The sequence below is a fragment of the Oncorhynchus masou genome, chromosome 1, assembly GCF_036934945.1.
Source record: "Oncorhynchus masou masou isolate Uvic2021 chromosome 1, UVic_Omas_1.1, whole genome shotgun sequence".
Classification (NCBI taxonomy): Eukaryota; Metazoa; Chordata; class Actinopteri; order Salmoniformes; family Salmonidae; genus Oncorhynchus; species Oncorhynchus masou.
In genome coordinates this window covers 66,472,059-66,490,671 of record NC_088212.1, presented here as the reverse complement: position 1 = coordinate 66,490,671, position 18,613 = coordinate 66,472,059, and the positions used below count along the sequence as shown (strand labels likewise).

General features: G+C 43.6%; 2 protein-coding genes across 2 annotated transcripts; one reads left to right on the top strand and one right to left on the bottom strand.

Annotated features, from left to right (window-relative positions):
* Positions 1-427: 427 nt before the first annotated feature.
* Positions 428-6,548, top strand: LOC135541661 (eukaryotic translation initiation factor 4 gamma 2-like; the record flags this gene model as incomplete). The annotated part of the gene is made up of 20 exons (XM_064968006.1): positions 428-510; positions 677-742; positions 825-950; positions 1,201-1,303; positions 1,401-1,532; positions 1,675-1,741; positions 1,827-1,978; positions 2,061-2,171; positions 2,251-2,433; positions 2,526-2,661; positions 2,748-2,911; positions 3,021-3,128; positions 3,246-3,374; positions 3,475-3,579; positions 3,682-3,897; positions 4,008-4,266; positions 4,362-4,566; positions 4,670-4,878; positions 4,956-5,077; positions 5,228-6,548. Coding segments are annotated over 20 exons (2,742 nt in total), but the record flags the coding sequence as incomplete, so codon positions are not given.
* A 1,634-nt stretch (positions 6,549-8,182) lies between these two features.
* On the bottom strand, positions 8,183-17,431 carry LOC135548362 (RNA polymerase-associated protein CTR9 homolog). The gene is made up of 22 exons (XM_064977891.1): positions 17,293-17,431; positions 16,737-16,835; positions 15,680-15,919; positions 15,470-15,587; positions 15,288-15,377; positions 14,949-15,205; positions 14,751-14,858; positions 14,423-14,659; positions 14,063-14,281; positions 12,345-12,528; positions 11,980-12,254; positions 11,791-11,878; positions 11,528-11,676; positions 11,297-11,413; positions 10,592-10,737; positions 10,435-10,506; positions 10,096-10,231; positions 9,745-9,888; positions 9,472-9,599; positions 9,286-9,385; positions 9,069-9,175; positions 8,183-8,972 (listed from the first exon to the last, which is right to left on the bottom strand). The coding sequence occupies exons 1-22, from the start codon at positions 17,335-17,337 to the stop codon at positions 8,567-8,569; spliced, it is 3,465 nt and encodes a 1,154-aa protein (XP_064833963.1). The 5' UTR covers positions 17,338-17,431; the 3' UTR covers positions 8,183-8,566.
* Positions 17,432-18,613: the final 1,182 nt, after the last annotated feature.

The window sequence follows — 18,613 nt, the reverse complement described above, 5'->3', positions numbered from 1 at the left end:
GAAAGTGACTGCTTACTAACTAATTAGCCAGCTAACGTAGCTGACTAGTCCACCTCAACCAACAGGCAGAGAGGAAATGATGAGCTAGTTACCGGTAGCATTAATTATCTAGCTTGTTAGCTAACGTTATCATTAGTAAATTGAGACCACTTTTGATCAAAACAGACATGGATGGCTACGCATGCCATGGATTCGGAATCTCAGCATTACAACGTCCTTGCCATGTTGTTTAGTTGGTTAAATGGGTCAAACATAGCTAACTACTGTAGTAGCCTAACGTTAGCTACTAGGCATTTACAACAAAGGATGTGAAACGTTAGCTAGCTCTGTGCTTTAGCAGGAAGTGTATGCCATGCGTCAAATGTATTAATTTACTTTGTACTCTTTTCTTTCTAAAGGTCGCTTTTGCCTACCCCCACCCTTTTGAATATTAATATTTTCGGGAATTCATCGTTGTCAAGCCGCCAAAGTGGAGAGTGTGATTGCAGAAGGGGGTGCTTCTCGTTTCAGGTAAGATTGTAACTTGTTTCAGTCTTAATGCAATTTAGTCCTCATAGGTCGTTGTTTCACTTCCTACTGATATCCCTCATAGTGTAGAATAGATTATAGCTTTAATAGTCCTAGCTATGTTCTTTTGTTCACGTTATTCTGCAAGTAAATCGTATTTGTTCCACAGTGCTTCTTCGGGTGGGGGAGGAGGTAGGGGTGCCTCTCAGTACCATCCCAAGACTGTCGGCAACAGGTACTATTCAAGCCATTTTACTAAAACTAAATGTTACTCCAAACAATCTTACTTAAGATGCCACTAATGCTGTTAATTGCAGCGAGTTCCTGGGGAAAGCCCCAGGATCTAGCGTTCAGAGATGGGTTCCTTCACGAAGCACTAGACGAGATGCCAATGCCTCCAATGAAAAAGAACGACATGATGCTATCTTCAGGAAAGTGAGAGGGTATGTATCCCCTAATAAATTGTCTACACAAATTAGATTCAAATAAAAAGGTAATCTTGTAGGCTGTTTGACAACTTGAATCTGGTTGCTTCCCATTGCTTTAAAAAAAAATCCATCAGAAATGACTGGCACATCTGCAAGTCAGCAGATTTCAGTGAATGTGTGTTAGTGGTGCTATTTTCTAAAACCAGATAATGCCTTGTCTTCAGAATGCAGTATTTATCATGTTTCCTTTTCTTTCTATCCTCAGCATACTTAATAAACTGACCCCCGAGAAGTTTGACAAGCTATGCCTTGAGCTCCTGAATGTGGGCGTAGATTCAAAACTCGTCCTAAAAGGAGTGATCTTGCTGGTAATTAAAATTTTATTGGCTCTGTGTGCATTAATGTTTATTGATCGAGTGGAAAACGGCTATATTGTTAAGTGTGCGGTCACCCCATTTCAAACAGATTGTTGACAAAGCCCTCGAAGAGCCCAAGTATAGCTCGCTTTATGCTCAGCTATGTCTGCGCTTGGCAGAGGACGCACCGAACTTTGACGGCCCATCGCCAGAGATCCAAACGCCACAAAAACAAAGCACCGTAAGCATCGTCATCCTCATCACAGATTGATTACTACCATAATAGACAATGGTATCATGGGTTTTAAACAACATTGTGATGAATCTCGTTTTGTCGTTTTTCCCCTTCTAATCTTTTCATTTGGCAACAATGTGTGTTGCAGACATTCAGGAGACTTTTGATTTCTAAGCTTCAAGATGAATTTGAGAACCGTGCCAAAAATGTTGAAAGTGAGTGAACGTTTGAAAAATTTGCATATTTTCTGTGCCCTGTGTGGTTGATTGTGTTAACCTTTGCTCTTTTCTATTCCCTCAGTCTATGACAAACATGACAACCCTCTTACCTCTGAGGAAGAGGAGCAGCACGCCATTGCCAAGTTTAAGATGCTGGGCAATATCAAATTCATCGGGGAACTTGGCAAACTTGATCTTATCCATGAATCTATCCTTCATAAGTGCATCAAAACAGTAAGTTGAATATATTAGAGCTGTTTTTGTGTTGTTAAACCATATGAAATGCATGTTAACTAATCTTTCGTCTTTATTTCAGCTTTTGGAAAAGAAGAAGAGAGTCCAACTTAAGGATATGGGGGAAGATTTGGAGTGCCTCTGTCAGATAATGAGAACAGTGGGGCCTAGACTCGATCATGAAAAGGCTAGGGTAAGCATATACTCGAGTCATTTTTATTTAGTGTCTTAATATTTTCCATTTGGGCGTGGCTAATTTGTTTCTCTTGCAGTCTTTAATGGATCAGTACTTTGGCCGTATGAAATCCTTAATGAACAACAAGGACTTGCCGGCAAGGATTCGTTTCCTGGTGCAGGATTCAGTGGAGTTGCGAGAGAACAATTGGGTGGCTCGCAAAGCTTTTATCGATAATGGACCAAAGACGATTAACCAGATTCGTCAGGAAGCAGTAAAAGTTAGTTAAACCATTTTTTATTACGTGCAGCCAAATCTTATGAAAACGTATTGCCACGGCTTGTCTTAATACACGTATGCTTTGTCTTGCAGGATTTGGGTGTTTTTATTCCACCAATGGCCCAGGGAATGAGGACGGACTTCTTTTTGGAGGGGCCCTTCATGCCTAGGATGAAACTTGACAGGGAAACTCTTGGAGGGTTGGCGGATATGTTTGGACAGATGCCAGGTACATCCATGACTGACTCTTGAGTAGTTTGAGTTTATTGCTGTCCATCTCGAGTCCTGTTGTTTACCGTGTGTCCTGGCTACTAGGGAGTGGGATCGGCACAGGCCCTGGAGTGATTCAGGACCGGTATTCACCCACCATGGGCCGTCACCGCACCAACACAATCTTCAATGGCCACAGTGGGCACACAGCCCCTGCTACCCAGTCTCAGTTCGAGATGGGAGGCAAGCCCTTCATCAAATCTAACCAGGTGAAAGTTGCACCCTTTACTAAAAGCAGCAGCTTTTTAGTATTCTTTAACTGCTCAAATCTTGATGGATTTGGCATTGCATCCAAAGTAATTTCAAACATTTTCTAAGGGGCAGAATCAAATTTTCCAGAACCAGAATCACTCGCAGCAACAGCAGGCTCAGTCTAAGGACATGGCACCGCGTTTCATCAAGAAAGGATCGCTCAACGCTGATGAGGTACAACACCTGGTAGATACCCACTCTTTTAAACCACCATTTGCACAGGCAATAAGCCAAAACACTTTAGTGCAAGAGATGAGAACGATGCATAATAACCTATATTCCCCTTCTTAGATCAGTCTAAGGCCAGCACAGTCATTCCTTCTCAACACAAACCAAGTCCCAAAGTTGCAACCACAGATACCAACAATGATTCCGCCAAGTGCTCAACCTCCACGCACTCAAACACCTCCACTGGGACAGGTAAAGACAAACACGCATACTGCTTTTTTTATAGCATTAAGCTGGAGATAATGCTTATCTAAAGTCTGTGCCCACTCTAAACGGTCTTATCATTTCTCAGCCTCCTCTGCTTGGTCTGAAAACCAACCCTCCTCCAATTCAGGAAAAACCTCCAAAGACCACCAAGAAACCGCCTCCTGCAAAGGAAGAGTTGCTTAAGATGACCGTACGTAAAGTGGAACAATCTCAGGCACTCGCTCAAGTTGTACTTTTTGCCCCATAGAAGAAATAGTGAAAGCTAACCGTATTCTTCCATGTATCTTATCAGGAGACCATAGTGACCGATTACCTGAACAGCAAAAACATTGATGAAGCTGTGAACTGTGTAAGAGAGATGAAGGCTCCCAAACACTTCCTGCCTGAGATGTTGAGCAAGATCGTGATCTGTTCTCTTGACTGCCCAGATGAAGACAAGGAGCATGCCAGCACCTTGATCCACACACTCCGCACAGAGGGCCTTGTTACTGGGGAGAGCTTCATGCGGGTCAGTCTTCCAGTCATGGCAAAGAGCTTTTGTTGTAAGATATCAAAGGTTCTACTGTTCAGTGAATTTACTCACCACATGCCTGTGTGCTTTTAAAAAATTTTTTACAGGCTTTCCTCAGTGTTCTGGACCAGTGTCCCAAGATCGAAGTGGACGTTCCTCTGGTGAAGTCCTACCTGGCCCAGTTTGCGGCTCGAGCCATCATCGCAGACCTGGTGAGCATGGATGAGCTGGCCCACCCTCTGGAGAATGGCACCCACTTTCCCCTCTTCCTGCTTTGTCTGCAACAGACTGCCAAGCTGAAGGATCGAGAGTGGCTCACTGATCTATTCCAGCAAAGCAAGGTCAACATGCAGAAGATGCTGCCTGGTATGTTAACATCTCCTAAACCCTTATCCTAGAAAGTTTTCACATTTGAACATGATTGTTGTGATTTTGACATTTGCCAAAACTTACATCTGCAGAAATTGACCAAAACAAAGATCGCATGCTAGAGATCTTGGAGGGCAAAGGCCTGAGCTTCTTATTCCCACTCATGAAGCTGGAAAAGGAACTGCTGAAGCAGATCAAAACAGACCCCTCTCCCCAGTCCATCTACAAGTGGATCAAGGACAACATCTCCCCTAAACTCCACACCGACAAGGGCTTTGTCAACATCCTCATGACCAGGTATGGGAAAAGGGCTAATTTCCACATAGCAGAGTTCTGTGGTTATGCATCTTGAAATTACTTATGTTAAAGACTGTCTGAATTCTGCTCTCCCCCACCCCAGTTTCTTGCAGTACATTGCCCAAGAGATAAATGCCAATGAGGAAGAAGACCAGTTATCAGCCCCCACTAAAGAACAGCTGGACCAGGAGAAGCAGCTGCTGCTGGCCTTCAAGCCAGTGATGCAGAAGTTCCTGCATGATCACCAGGACCTGCAAGTCAGTGCCCTCTACGCACTGCAGGTCCACTGCAACGCTAAAGCTTTCCCTAAAGGTACGTACAGGTCACGGGGTCAAATTATTACCATGCAAACACATTTGCCTCATGGTTTTGATTTTTTTCTTCTCTAGGCATGTTACTGCGCTATTTTGTCCACTTCTACGATATGGAAATCATTGAAGAAGAAGCCTTCCTTGCATGGAAAGAAGACATAACTCAAGAGTTTCCTGGAAAGGGAAAAGCGTTATTCCAGGTAATTAGATTTGTACTCCCAGACTATTTGTATTGCAACTCACACCATTGCAGGTGTATACTAAACTGGCTTTTTTTATTAGACCAGAAATGTATTACCCATGTCTGTGGTGTATCTCTGTTTTGGGCTCATGGTATGTTCCCTGTGAAGGTGAACCAGTGGCTGACCTGGCTGGAGACTGCTGAGGAAGAGGAGTCTGAGGAGGAAGCTGACTGAAGATCCAGCCAAAAGCCTTATGGTGCAAAAAATGCTATTGATACTGTTTTGTTTGTTGTTCCCCTGTCCCAATATGATATGCATACCTAACCACTGCAACACTTCATTCCGCTATCAAGTTTTTGGCCATGTTAAGCCAATGCATTTTTTTTTTTAATTTTTGGCTCTTTTCTAGCGCTTAAGCGTAATAATGGTTTGCCATCTGTTTTTAAGAGCCCCTTTTTAAGATCAGTGGTATTAGCTGCTTTGAATAGACCTTTGTTATTCTTCAAGAAAATTGCAAGGGCCTTGTTCCTGCTGCTGAATTCTATGCTTTCTTTTTTTTTTGTTAACCAATTAACAACACTGTAGAGATGCACTTTGCTCAACGTCATACATGAGTCGTTGCAATATTCACTCATCCGTTGATTGTTACAAAGAATCCTCAACTGTAATCATTGGTTACCATAACATTTAACGGTTTTATTTGCTTGTGTTTCTACCTCCTCCTTATGGGCTTCATGTGCTGGGTTTGAATTACATAATGTCTCCATTTCAAATGTAAACACTTCTGGACTAATGCACAAGTCTGTAATAAAAAAAGGTTTTACTTGCACAATAATATCCTGATTGTAAGAATTCAAATTCAGACCTTTTTAAAGTGGTTTTGTGGATGGATGTATGGCACATCACCTGGGAGAGATGAAATTATGCGGCCTTGTTAATTTATCAACCCTCATTGCTGTGTCCATCCCCCCTCGGTATCTGTCAAACATTGTGATACTTGAATTCTGATTTTCTTTACAGGGAACAACCAAACAATGGGTGAGTTGGTTTTGCATGGCTCGGTGCCCACTGGAATGGTCTAAAAATGTGCAAGTTACCCATCTGGGGCATTTGGCCATGTAAAACCAACTCACTTGGTCTGTTCTCATGCAACAATTTTCAAACTACACAGAAGTGCAACATGTTTTATTGGTGAATAATGTTAACATGAGAAATTATTTAGATTTTGTTACACTTTCTGTCTCTCCCCCCCGTGTGAAAATTTGAAGCCTGTTTGCCATAATGTCTGATACAGATATTTATTGATCGTTTTTATCATGATTAAAAAAATAATCATCTCAACTTATGATCTGATGAAATTATGCGGTATACATCTGTACTGTACAACTTTCTATAACAGTGTTACTGTAATGTTCTGTAAGTGCTAAGAATGTTCTTGTGTATCACTATTGCTTAACTTTCAAATAAAGTTAAACACTGTGTTCACTTAGACTTGTCCTGGGTAATATTTATTGAGTTTCAGGCATGTAAATGTGAGCCCAAGAGCAGCAACATGGCCACTTAATATGGTTTATAACGTCCTTCAACTACTGTATTAGTGCATGGTTGCTATGTATAACTCCCCAGTGACCAAGGCAAGCTCTCAAACACTTCCTGTGTTTCTTAGTAGGCCTCTGAGGAATGCCCAACAATTACAGAAATTCCTGTTACCATGGAAGTTAACTTTGTTTAGATTTTTAAGGCCTTAATATAGCACATTGTCACACCATTATTTGTCCATTCCCATACTGAAAGGTTTTATTCCAATGGACTGATCCTTTTGGAGAACACGTCAAAGATCATCAGTGCCCACACGTGGTATGCATTTTGTAAGAAATTATGGTTAGAGAGAAACGTACTTTCTTATTGAAGTAGGTTGCAAAGGACAGATGTGACGCGGCATAAAGTGGGTGGTTCGAGCACTGAATGCTGATTGGCCGACAGATTATCAGATCGTATACCACGGGTATGACAAAACATTTATTTTTACTGCTCTAATTACATTGGTAACCAGTTTATGGTATATGGTCAATATACCACAGCTCAGGGCTGTATCCAGGCACGCCGCGTTGCATCAGTGCTTAGCCGTGGTATATTGGCTATATACCACACCCACTCGGCCCTTATTGCTTAAATATAGTACTGTAGCAATTTTGCACGTCAGTAAGTGGTTGCAAGGGGAAGATGAGGCCCATTAGTAGCAGTTGTACAGCATGTCCACAGCTAAATAAGGCAATGGATCAGTGTATTTAGTGGGGTTGGAGTATTCACCAGAATTGTGTTGAGCATTTGCAATACACTTTAGGCTATTGCCAAAGCCTAGTTGTTCACTTTACTTCTATAGTCCCATTTCCTTATGAGCTTTTATTCTTAGATTAAGCATCCCATCTGCACTTTGAACAGAACTACACTGGTACCCATATTTAGAACCATGTTTAGGCTACCAACACAGTGACAACTCTGAGAAAACTTCTACAAACAGGCGTCAAACTCATTCCATGGATGGCCTAGTTTATGTTTTTTCCTTTCAATTAAGACCTAGACAACCGGGTGAGGGGAGTTCCTTACTAATCAAGTACAAGAGAGGAGTGAAAACTTGCAAATACTCTGCCCTCCGTGGAACGAGTTTGACACGTGCTCTACAACATACGTTCTTCAGACAGCCCCGTCAGACATACCCTGATCTGGTGTCAGTTCCAGAGGCTAGCCACAGACAGGACCCACAGAGGTACCTCTGGAATGGGGCCATTTATTTGGAGTCTCGATGTGTCAACTCTATAATTACATTACCTAGGTCTGCTGCCAGATTACTTAGCACTTCTTGTCTCCATATAAAGGACGTTACTCTTTTTTAAATGGCACATATATACACTCACTATTGATTCTGAACTTGTAATCTGGCATGTTATTCACCTCGACATGACTAACAATATTTTTCTGAATGGCAGAGGGCATGTTGATACACAAACAAGGCAAATGCAGCCAAAACAATTACGACACATTACCCCATAATCAGAAGATAAGTGTCAAGTTGTTTTCCAGTGTCATACTAACAGCTTAAATCAGAAATAGAAAAACTAAATATTTATTTTGAGTTTGTTTATTATCTACATAGAATTTGTCCCAAATCTGGGCCAATTTACTAATTTTCCATGACATCACCTCTTCCAATCATTTTAAAATATAAAATATATGGGTTACAGCTGTCAGAATACTTACAAGTCACATTTCCCATCAATCATCACCAAAACAAAAGGACACGAGGTACAGCATCAATGCAAAAGTCTTAACAGTCTGGTGACAAAAAAACGATTAAAGACAACCCACATTATGGGCCACAAAGCTACACTGCATGTGCTCATTTCAATTTCATGGTACAAACCAAGATGGAACAAAAAGCCTCTACAAAAATTAAATGTCAAAATAACTTTTTTTTGGGGGAAAAAAGTCAGTTCTGAGTTTGAAGCCTCAGTCGCTGTCAGAGCCAGAGCCGTGGTTGGAGGCCTCGTTGGCAGAACCCCCTGGTTCTGATCCATTGTCGGAGCGGCGTGGGGAGCCTGCCGGGGAGCCCGCTGGAGAGCCCGCTTCAGAGCCAGAGGCTGCGGCTGGTGAGCCTGGCCGGGACTCGTTCTCTGACCCAGAGCGGCTCCTCTTGCTCTCGTTATCAGACTGCTCTGAGTCAGACTGCTGCTGCACTCTCTTCCTCTTCACTGGACGTTCGCTGCCTGAGTCGCTACCCGAGTTTTCGGAGCGTTGGGGGCTTCCAGCGTCGCTGCCAGAGCGGTTCCGGCCCCCGTCGGACTCACTGTCGGAGGCGATGCGCTTCTTGTGGCTGCCCTCATTATCAGAGCCTGAACCACTGTCTCTGGGGTTTCTGGGTGGTCAACAGATATGACATATTAGTGGCACAAAACTCTTCGGAGTTGTATTTTATGTAGCACTTTATGTACGAATGAGTTTTTGCCCTTACCGGTCTTCGGCAATTTTCAGTCCATCCTCGTCTGATGAAGAGTCAGAGGATGAGATGATGGCCTTTGACTTGATCTTGCCTTTGAGAGACGGTGGCACAGGCTCGGCCTAGACAAATACAGAACTGTTACAACTCTGGGCCTAAGGCCGGGCATTTGAAAAAAAAAAAAAAAACATTAGAAAGACAAAAAGACAGTAACAAACTAGATTTAACTGACCCTTTGGAACTTCTTGCCGCCCGCTCTGGGTTTGCGTTGCTTTTTGGGCCGTGAGCCTCCTTCCTCGTCATCGCTGCCATCGTCACCCCCTTTGTTGGGTCTGAAATACACAGTCACAGTGCCACTCACACCAGGCCATTTTCCTACTGGTCACTACAAATAAAACACTTTCCACAGCAGTCTCACCTCCTCCTCTTCTTGCGGCCCTCCTCCTCACTTCCGCTGCCACCCTTCCTCTTCTTCCTCCTTCTCACTGGCAGGTCCTCATCAGAGCCATCGTTGACAAACTCATCAAAGTCACCCCCTTTCTTGCGCTGGGGAGTACAAAACAAACAATATGGTCACACTGCACCCTAGAGCCTTTGTTTGAGATTCATATCAATCTGATGTGCCATGAGCTAATCATTGACCAACCCAAACCTCTGCGTTGCACTAGCTGTTCGACACATTTACACTCACTCGGCCTCCACCTTTCTTCTTCTCTTTCCTTTCTTCCTTCATTCCATCGGCAAAGGAGAGCAGACCCTTGGTCTTCTCCACATACATGGCTCTCTGCTCCAGCAGCTTCTTCTGATCCTCTTCCTGCTTGGTTCTCTTCTCCTCCTGGTGGGGCAGGAGGAAGACAAGGTCAGTGGGTTAGTCACACTGTTATAAAGGAATACATTTACAGTGGACCAAAGAAACATGTTACTCAAGACATCACAGGCTCAAGTAAGGTCTGTTTACTTAAATGTCTTATCCATTATGGTTTACAAGTACAACATAGAAGGGATGAGGGACTTGCAGAGATGTGACATTCCATAGACAGACCTGTTCCTTATGCATCTGTTGGCGCAGGAAGTCCCTCTCCTGATCCTGTTTGGCCCGGATCTCCTTCTCCTCCTCGTCCTGCTTCCTGGCCCGAGCCACGTGGTACTGGGCCTGACTCAGCAGGTCAGAGCATTGCCTGCAACGGCCCCCACACAAACACAGCTCACAATCCAGGCTTAGCCCGACATCTGATGGCTGGGCTCAGCTGTCATTCCTCTAATTTCCTCTGAGATATGATCTGAATTTTGGCTAAGAGTGGTTTATTGATTTACTGAAGGCTATGAAGTAAGTACTGGCCTGAATTTGGATTTTAGAGGGGAGATATTTGTTCAAACTGACCTGGCCTCAGTGGAGGCAAGCACTAGGTCGAACCTCATCTTGTCACCAGCCTTGGCAAGGTAGCTGAAATACCTGCAACAAAAAGAGAAGACAGAATTAGGCTGAGAAAAGTGAAGGATCATTTTAGGAGAGGTGTTAAAGTGAGTTTAGGGTGTACCGGTGGGCCAGCTCCAGCTCTTTGACAGCACTGAGTACAGCCTTTAGGTTACTCTTCTCGTCCTTCAGCACCAGAGTGGCCAGCCTCTGCAGCACCAGGGCCACGTTGAACATCAGCACCGTGTCACTGGGGGCCACGTGACGCGCCTGGGGACACAGCCAGCCACTTTTTTTTCTTCCATTTAACCTTTATTTAACTAGGCAAGTCAGTTTAGAACAAATTCTTATTTACAATGACGGCCTACCCCGGCCAAACCCTAACGATGCTGGGCCAATTGTGCGCCGCCATATGACACCCAGTCACGGCCAGTTGTGGTACAGCTTGGAATCGAACCAGGGTCTGTAGTGATGCCACTAGCACTGAGATGCAGTGAGTTAGACCGCTGCGCAACTCGGGAGCCATCAGTGAGTAACAGGTAGGGTTGCAAAATTCCATGAACTTTCAATAAATTCCCTGGTTTCCCAGAAATCCCGGTTGGAGGATATTGAATTTCCTGTTTCTTCCCATCTGATTCCGGGAATCCTCCAACCGGGATATCAGGAAAACCCTGGAATTTATAGAAAGTTCTCCGAATTTTGCAACCCTAGTAACGGAACACTCACACAAGGGTCACCCTGCTCTCGCATAAACAAGCTCAGGCAAATGAAGCCCAGCCATAGGGTTACTAAAAGGAATGAGAGACGCTTCGTTTCACACACATCTCACCTTCAATAGAGTCTGTTTGCACTCCTGGAGTTTCCCGCATTTGAAGAGTGCCCGAGCCAGGTACAGCAGCACCTCAGTGTTCTGATGCTTGTAGAATTTCTTCAGACAATTCTCGTACTAAACGGCACAATGAGTGGATAAGATATTTTAATAGAACTCAAGTAAAAAAAAATGTAAAAAGGAATATAAAAAACCCTGCAGTGTGTACTATGAGCCAGTACAGAGCCTTACCATCTGCACAGCGCTGATGTACTGTTTCTGCTCCACGTAGATGTGGGCCAGGTTGAGCCAGACGTCACTGATATCAGCTGTGGCTTCTCTCACCTGGGCAAACACGTCACGGGCCTCTCGGTAGTAGCCCTTATGGGCCAGGACGGCACCTGGACAGAAAAGACGGCAAACTATGAGGTATTTACATGCTAATAGTTAATACTCAGACTTGACTGTGCTTAAGCATTTATGTGAATACAATGAGTGAGTGAAGGCCAACAAACCTATGCCGTTGGCAGCGTAAAGATTCTTGGAGTCGTTTCGTAGGACCTGTTTGTAAATGGCCAGGGCTCGATCCTGATGTCTCTTTTCCTGGAGGGACACAACCACAGACACAGACAAATGATGAAGGCAATGTTTCTGACAGTGATGATTTATGGCTCCACATCAAAACAACTGATATTCTGCTGTACCTTCTCCCGGTCCCTAGTGGGCTGGTGCAGGGTCTGGAGCCACACGTTGCCCAGGGCCAGCATGGAGTAAGTGTCGTTCTGAGTGGACGGCTGCTTGAGGATACGCTCAAACTTCTTCTGACCCGGACCCCACTCCTGCTTGGCCAAGTGGAGATTCCCGATCAGGGACCAGGCGTCTGGGTGATCCTGATTAATCTGCAGAGCCTCTTTGAACCAGTCGGAAGCTTCATAGAAGTTTCCTTTGTCACGAGCCATTGCGCCAAGACGCAGGTAACCTGCAAGCAACAACAAAGGACCAATTGATACGCACACAACCTAAGGAGACAGCAATTAACCAAAACATACAGTGTGTCTTCAGTGCTTACAGTCAACGTAGTTGGGATGTTCCCTCAGGATGTTCTTGTAGAGTTTCTCCGCCTCGTGGAATTCGCACATGGCCTCGTAGAGCCGGGCTAGGTTGTAAGAGGTGGTGACAGAGATGGCGTTGTAGTAATGCTCGTCATGCTCTCCCTCAGCTTTGGCCCGCTCCAAAGAAGCCAGGAAGTATTTCTAAACATGGACAGACAGAACAAACCCCTGAAAACTATTTATAGCTCTGTTGTGTCTACAAGGGTTGGGCGATGCTTGGAATGACACATCATCCTGTCCAAACATCATTGATATGCGGTTGTATAGTAAAAAAATATATATATTAAAATCTGGGGCGTGCGCGTTGCACAGGAGGGGTCAGTCGATTGGCGGGAAGAACGCACTATAAAAGGACACATTTCTAGACCTGAACAGTGTAAAGCCTAGTTATTTATCTAGTTGAGGCTGTAAAATGATATACAAAATTGGGAGAGAGGTTTCTCTTGTTTATAATAAAATGCTCCGATATCAGTTAAAAACTAATATTATAGCCGTATCAAGTGTACTGTCATTTCATTAGGCTACTTTCCAACAGTTTCAGACAAAAAAAAATTAAAAAGGTGGGATGGGATTTCACTATAGTACTATCTGCCTTATGCCATAACAGAAAAAAACTATGGCTCCTTGGAGGGAAAAAAAAGCTTGTCTTTGCCTGTTTGGAGGCTCTTTGGTTTCAGGCTGAATGATAAAGGTGAGCCAGCAGACCTGAATAAAGGTGAGCCAGCAGACCTGACCTAAGTCACTTTCAGAATGTGTAAAAAGACAATCAGGGCAAAGGATCGACAGACTACAAACCTCCGTCAACATTTACAAGTCCATCATCCCGCTGAGTTCGCTACTCTGGGGCAGAAAAGTTGAACATGCTGGTGTTCCTTGTCAGAAACCATTAGGTAGGCCTAAGACATGGTTTAAATAAAATAAAAATAGACCTAAAAGGTTCAGGGCCATTCCCCTCAGAAATGTCCGGGAACTTGCAGGTGCCTTGGTGGAAGAGTGTGGTAACATCTCACAGCAAGAACTGGCAAATCTGGTGCAGTCCATGAGGAGGAGATGCACTGCAGTACTTAATGCAGTTTGTGTCCAACACCAGATACTGGCTGTTACTTTTGACCCCCCCTTTGTTCAGGACACATTATTCAATTTCTGTTAGTCACATGTCTGTGGAACTTGTTCAGTTTACGTTTCAGTTGTTGAATCTTGTTATGTTCATACAAATATTTGTATGTTAAGTTTGCTGAAAATAAACAGTTGACAGTGAGAGAACGTTTCTTTTTTTGCTGAGTTTACATTGTTCTCTTGCATTATGTTAACAGTCTAACAACCTCATATGTATTGAACATTTAGGCTATGGCAAATAGGGAATAGGCCATTTGGCATGTTGCCCTGCTGTGTGCTCTGCGCAGCGCTGTTGTTCGCTGCCAGACTCCAGAGGTGCAGTCAAATTCAAATACGCTAAACTATCGTGTGACATTACGATGTCGTCACTATCAACAATGGCTGTCAAACATTGCCGATAGACGACACAATCGAAAATCACCCAACCCTAGTGTCTACCATCACCACAAAAGCAAGTTACGAAACTACAAATAACCATTCAAGTAGTTAATTAATTAATTGCTACAATATGTAATGACTAATTCTAGTCAGGCATCTCTGCCATCCTCCTAAACTGTACCTTGGCCTCTCCCAGGTTCCCCAGTCTGAAGTGGAGAGCCCCCAGGTTGTTGAGGATCTCAGGGGGGACGTCAGCTTGGACCTTCTCCTGCAGAATGCGGGTGGCCGTGCCGTAGGCAGAGAGGGCGCCCTGGATGTCGGTCTGCTCCAGGATCTGGGCCAGCTCGATCCAGGCCTCCACGTCATCAGGGTACTGCTCGGTCACCTTCTTCAGATGACCCTGCAGAACACAAAGACATTACATGTTATTGATTTTTGCAATAGTGCTGATTGACATCTACAGAGTTACAAGTTAAGAGATAATGCCACAAAGAACATATACTTCATGTGAGGTTCACCTTCACATCGCAGTTTTACTTACTTTGGCAATGTCTCTCTTTTCCTGATCATCTGAAGTAGCATAAAGAGAGCCCAGGATCTTCATGGTTTCATAGTTGTTGGGGTAGGCCTTTAGGACCTTCTCAAAGCACTGGGCTGCATTCTCCTTGTCTCTACGGTACACGTACATCTGCCCCAGGCCAAAGAAAGGCAGCACAAAGGTAGACGAGGCAAACTGGGTGGCCTGGTAGTAGTACTGGAAGGCCTGGTCATAGTCCTCCTGAAACACACAAGCAAGGAGAGATGTAATGCCAATTCAATTAGAAAAGCAAAAGTCTTCCTGAAAAATAAACTGAGGCCTTAGCGCTTACCTGTACATGAAAGGAGCGGGCCAACTGGTAGCAGCTCTCAGCCTGCATAGCTTCCACCTCTGTGTTGTGAAAGGCATGGAGAGCCAGGTGCTGCACTTTACTGTAGTCCTGAAAATAAGTACATCAATGTGAATGATAAACGATGCTCAGGTCAAGACATGCTACTATATACCAGGAATAAGATGACAACCCTCTCACCTTTTTGAAGAAGAAGTGGTTAGCTAGGTGGTTGAGCACCATGGGGTTGCTGGGGTCGATGGTGTAGGCTCTGGATAAGAGCTGCACTCCATTCTTGATGGAGTCGGGCTCCTTGCTGTTGAGCTCCAGCACAGCCAAGCCCACAAGGGCTCCCACACACTTGGAGTTGAGCTCCAGGGCCCTGCCAAAGGCCAGACGGGCCTTCTCCAGCTTACTGAGCTTGACAAAGCAGTGGCCCATCCCCAGCCTCACTTCGGCTGGAAAGATAAATAGTGACAGTATATTAGAAGACACCAGGGATATTATTTTTAATATGACAGGTGCAAGTGAAATGCTTACCAGGACATCCAGGGTTTGTGCGCAGAGCCTTCTTGTAGTAGGCCAGTGCTCCCCTGTAATCCTTCTTATTGAAGGAGATGCAAGCTTTACCTGTTGAAATAAAATGTATAATGGTTAGGCCCTATTTCAAAGTGAACCTTTGTGGTTGTAATGGTAGATCTTTCCCTTTGTGATTTACTTACCAAGTAGAGCAGGGATGTTATTGGTGGACTGATTCAAGACAAAGTGGAACTGAGCGTCAGCCTGGTCCATTTTGTCCCCCTCGAGCAGACAGAAACAGGCTCTTCCCAACAAGTGGTTCTGTTACAAACAAATAGATTACATTTATGATTTTTTATGATGGGGAAATTAACTTTCACATTATCCAATAATTGTGAAGCAGATTTTCTTACCTGGTCGTACATGATGATCTTGTCTGCCATGGTGTAGAGCAGGGTGGCCTGAGTGATGAGCTCCTTCTTGGCATCTTTGTTCTTCTCTTTACGTGCCTGCTGGACATAGTAGGCTGCCAAGGTGTCCAGACAGGTCATCTGATCCTTCTCATGGTCTCTGTAGTCCAGGTTCCCATCGATACGGGCCGCCTCCAGCAGCTTGACAAAGTCCTCCGTCTTTGTCTGTTTGTAATACTCCAGCTAAAAGAAAAATATGTTTTTGTTTATATTGGTGACAAACAATCCCTGAACAAACCCCCAGTCAGTGGGAATGCATCTACATAACTCACCAGGGAGGATAGCCCATTTCCTGGACCAGAGTTGTGTGTGACACCTTGGGAGATATTTGCCGACCCGTACCTGTGCCTGTGCCTGTCTGGTAACGCTTTTCCCACGTCTGAGAATATATCAGAGGTTGGTGGACAGTTCTGATAAGGAAATGGTTGTTTACGTCACCGGACTGTGCCCAGGAAATGATTACATTAAATAGTTAGATGCTACCACCCCCCCCCCCAAATCAAAACATTCCATGTTGTGTCTTGCTTGTGTGTTTCACACTTGTTTGTCAAGCTAATCAACCTCACAATTGGGCAGCATGCTGCTGCAAACGGGTAGTAGAACAGAGTGTGTTCACGCAAACATTGACATCCATGTTTGGTTGACTTGGGGGTGGTATCCTCTAACAAATGGATTAAATTATTTCCTTCAGTGATGCAGACGACAATTTCCTTAACAGAACTGTCCACGGATATACTCTCCGACATGGGAAAAGTGTCTCCAAACAGGCACAGGTCAGCAAATATCTCACACGTCTCTCCAATGGTATGCCCTAAAATAACTGTACATGGCGGCAAGCCTGTAGGGCTACAGGGAGGAGTTACAGGTAACAGTACAAATTACAATCTTACTGTATTTGATGCAACACTCACACAGAGTAAAATGTACAACTATCAATTCAACCATTACATTTTTTAAGGGTTAAATGAATTCCCATACCAGTCTGTGTATTCATACTTACAGCAAGAGCAATCCATATGTGCAACTGTGTATGCTCCTGTTTCAGGATACTGATGACCTCATCTCCTTCGGGCAACTGGTCGAAATCAAGCTCAATAACCTACAGAGAAAAACATAATTGATTCACTAACAAGACACCGGTCTACGTGAACACCAGTTTGTACACATACAACATGCCCTTTAACCTATGGCTAAAAAGCTTGATCAGAGGCCAAGTTATTTTATTAAATGTTTTGACTGGGGACAAGAAGTGGCTGCATTTGATTGGTTCCTGAGACTTGTATCTCACGTTAATTAACTAGCAAACTAGTTCGCTTACTGAATGATCTGAACGACAATATCAACTGTAGCAATAGACAACTTACAAGTCTAACCTGGGTTATGACCCATAATTTTCATGACTGATAGTAAAAAATGTTTTTTACAAAATCTCAGAAGTTGTTAGCGATCTGGCTGAAGTTAGTCAACAAACACAGGGCAATACTACGTTAAAGCTAACGTTAGTAGGCTAGCTGTAGCAATCCACGGTCAAACAAAGCAACGTAGCTAGTCCTTACCTCGTCGGTGTCCCGTAAGGGGATTTCAATTGAACCCCGAGACATATTGGCTGATGGAAATCCACGTCCCTGCTCCAATATATTCCCAAAATGTGTTCAGCTGTCCCCGTGGTCTCAAAGACCTGGCTCCACTTCCGCTCTAGAACAAATACATAGGTGTTCACAAAACAATGTCCGGGTAGTACAGCGAGCGACTGGTAGAATAATATGACCCACTGGTGTAATACCGGTAGCAAATGTTTTATCTCTCTTCTTGGCAGCCTAAACTTCTTTCGACTGAAAGAGAAACATTCTGTATTTTCACAGTAGTATTTGTTGTATTTTCAAAAGTAGTAGGTATACTAGTTGTTTAGAAATCTGTAAATGTTTTTTAATAATAAATGGTGTTGTGTTCACTATTTTACCATGCGCAAAGTAGGGAACTTCAATTTGTTCATTATGCAGTGCGCCAGTGTGCCTTTCCATTCAAGCTCCATAGTGGTCGTGTTCGAGAGCATCAAAACCGTGATGTATCATGGGTACATTATGACTGACTGATCTACAAATAATAAAAGACAAGAAAGGCAAATAAATATTTGATTGATGATTGCTTACGGGAGGGAAAAATAAGACAATAATAAAAGCTGTTATAATTGTGATAATCCTCTGTGATGTGTTTCTGTGACCTGTGCCCAGTTCAGGTCTTCATTGACCCTGCCCTATCCAAAAGATTCTGATCGCAAAAAAAAACCTGGTGATTTCCTATTGGTTTATGCGTGAGATGTTATGCAGATGATCTAGAATAATTTGATATGTTAAACTGACTAATGTTAATTCAAAAAGTCCATTAACTGTGTTATTGTTTGCTGGCTTGAGCCAGCAATCGGTGGAGCTGAGGGGAAGGGATGGAGGTGTCAGCTGGTTTTGATGTGTGGCAGTGAATGATCAAAACAGGCAAAGGCTACATTCACTGAAGAGCATATTGAGGGTTTCCCATTGCAAACTGGCAGCAATAGAGCTGTCTAAAATTAGGGTGCATTTTTTACCAGCTTATGTGATGAGATGTAGCTAGTTATTATATGTTTTCAAATGAACATTTTCTGCAGCTTTCAAAGGAATATTCCTCAACTGGGAGGTAAGACTTTATTTGTGTGTATTCTCACCCTTTTCTAATATATCTAACATGGTTAGGGTAAGTATATATGTCTTGTATAACTTCATAATGCAATCTTGATTAATTAATAACTGTAAACATCTAATGTAGACTACTTGACATCTAGTAAGCTTAGACAACTTCTCTCTGTTTTATTTTGTTATGTTTCCACAGTCTTTCTTTGCTTCG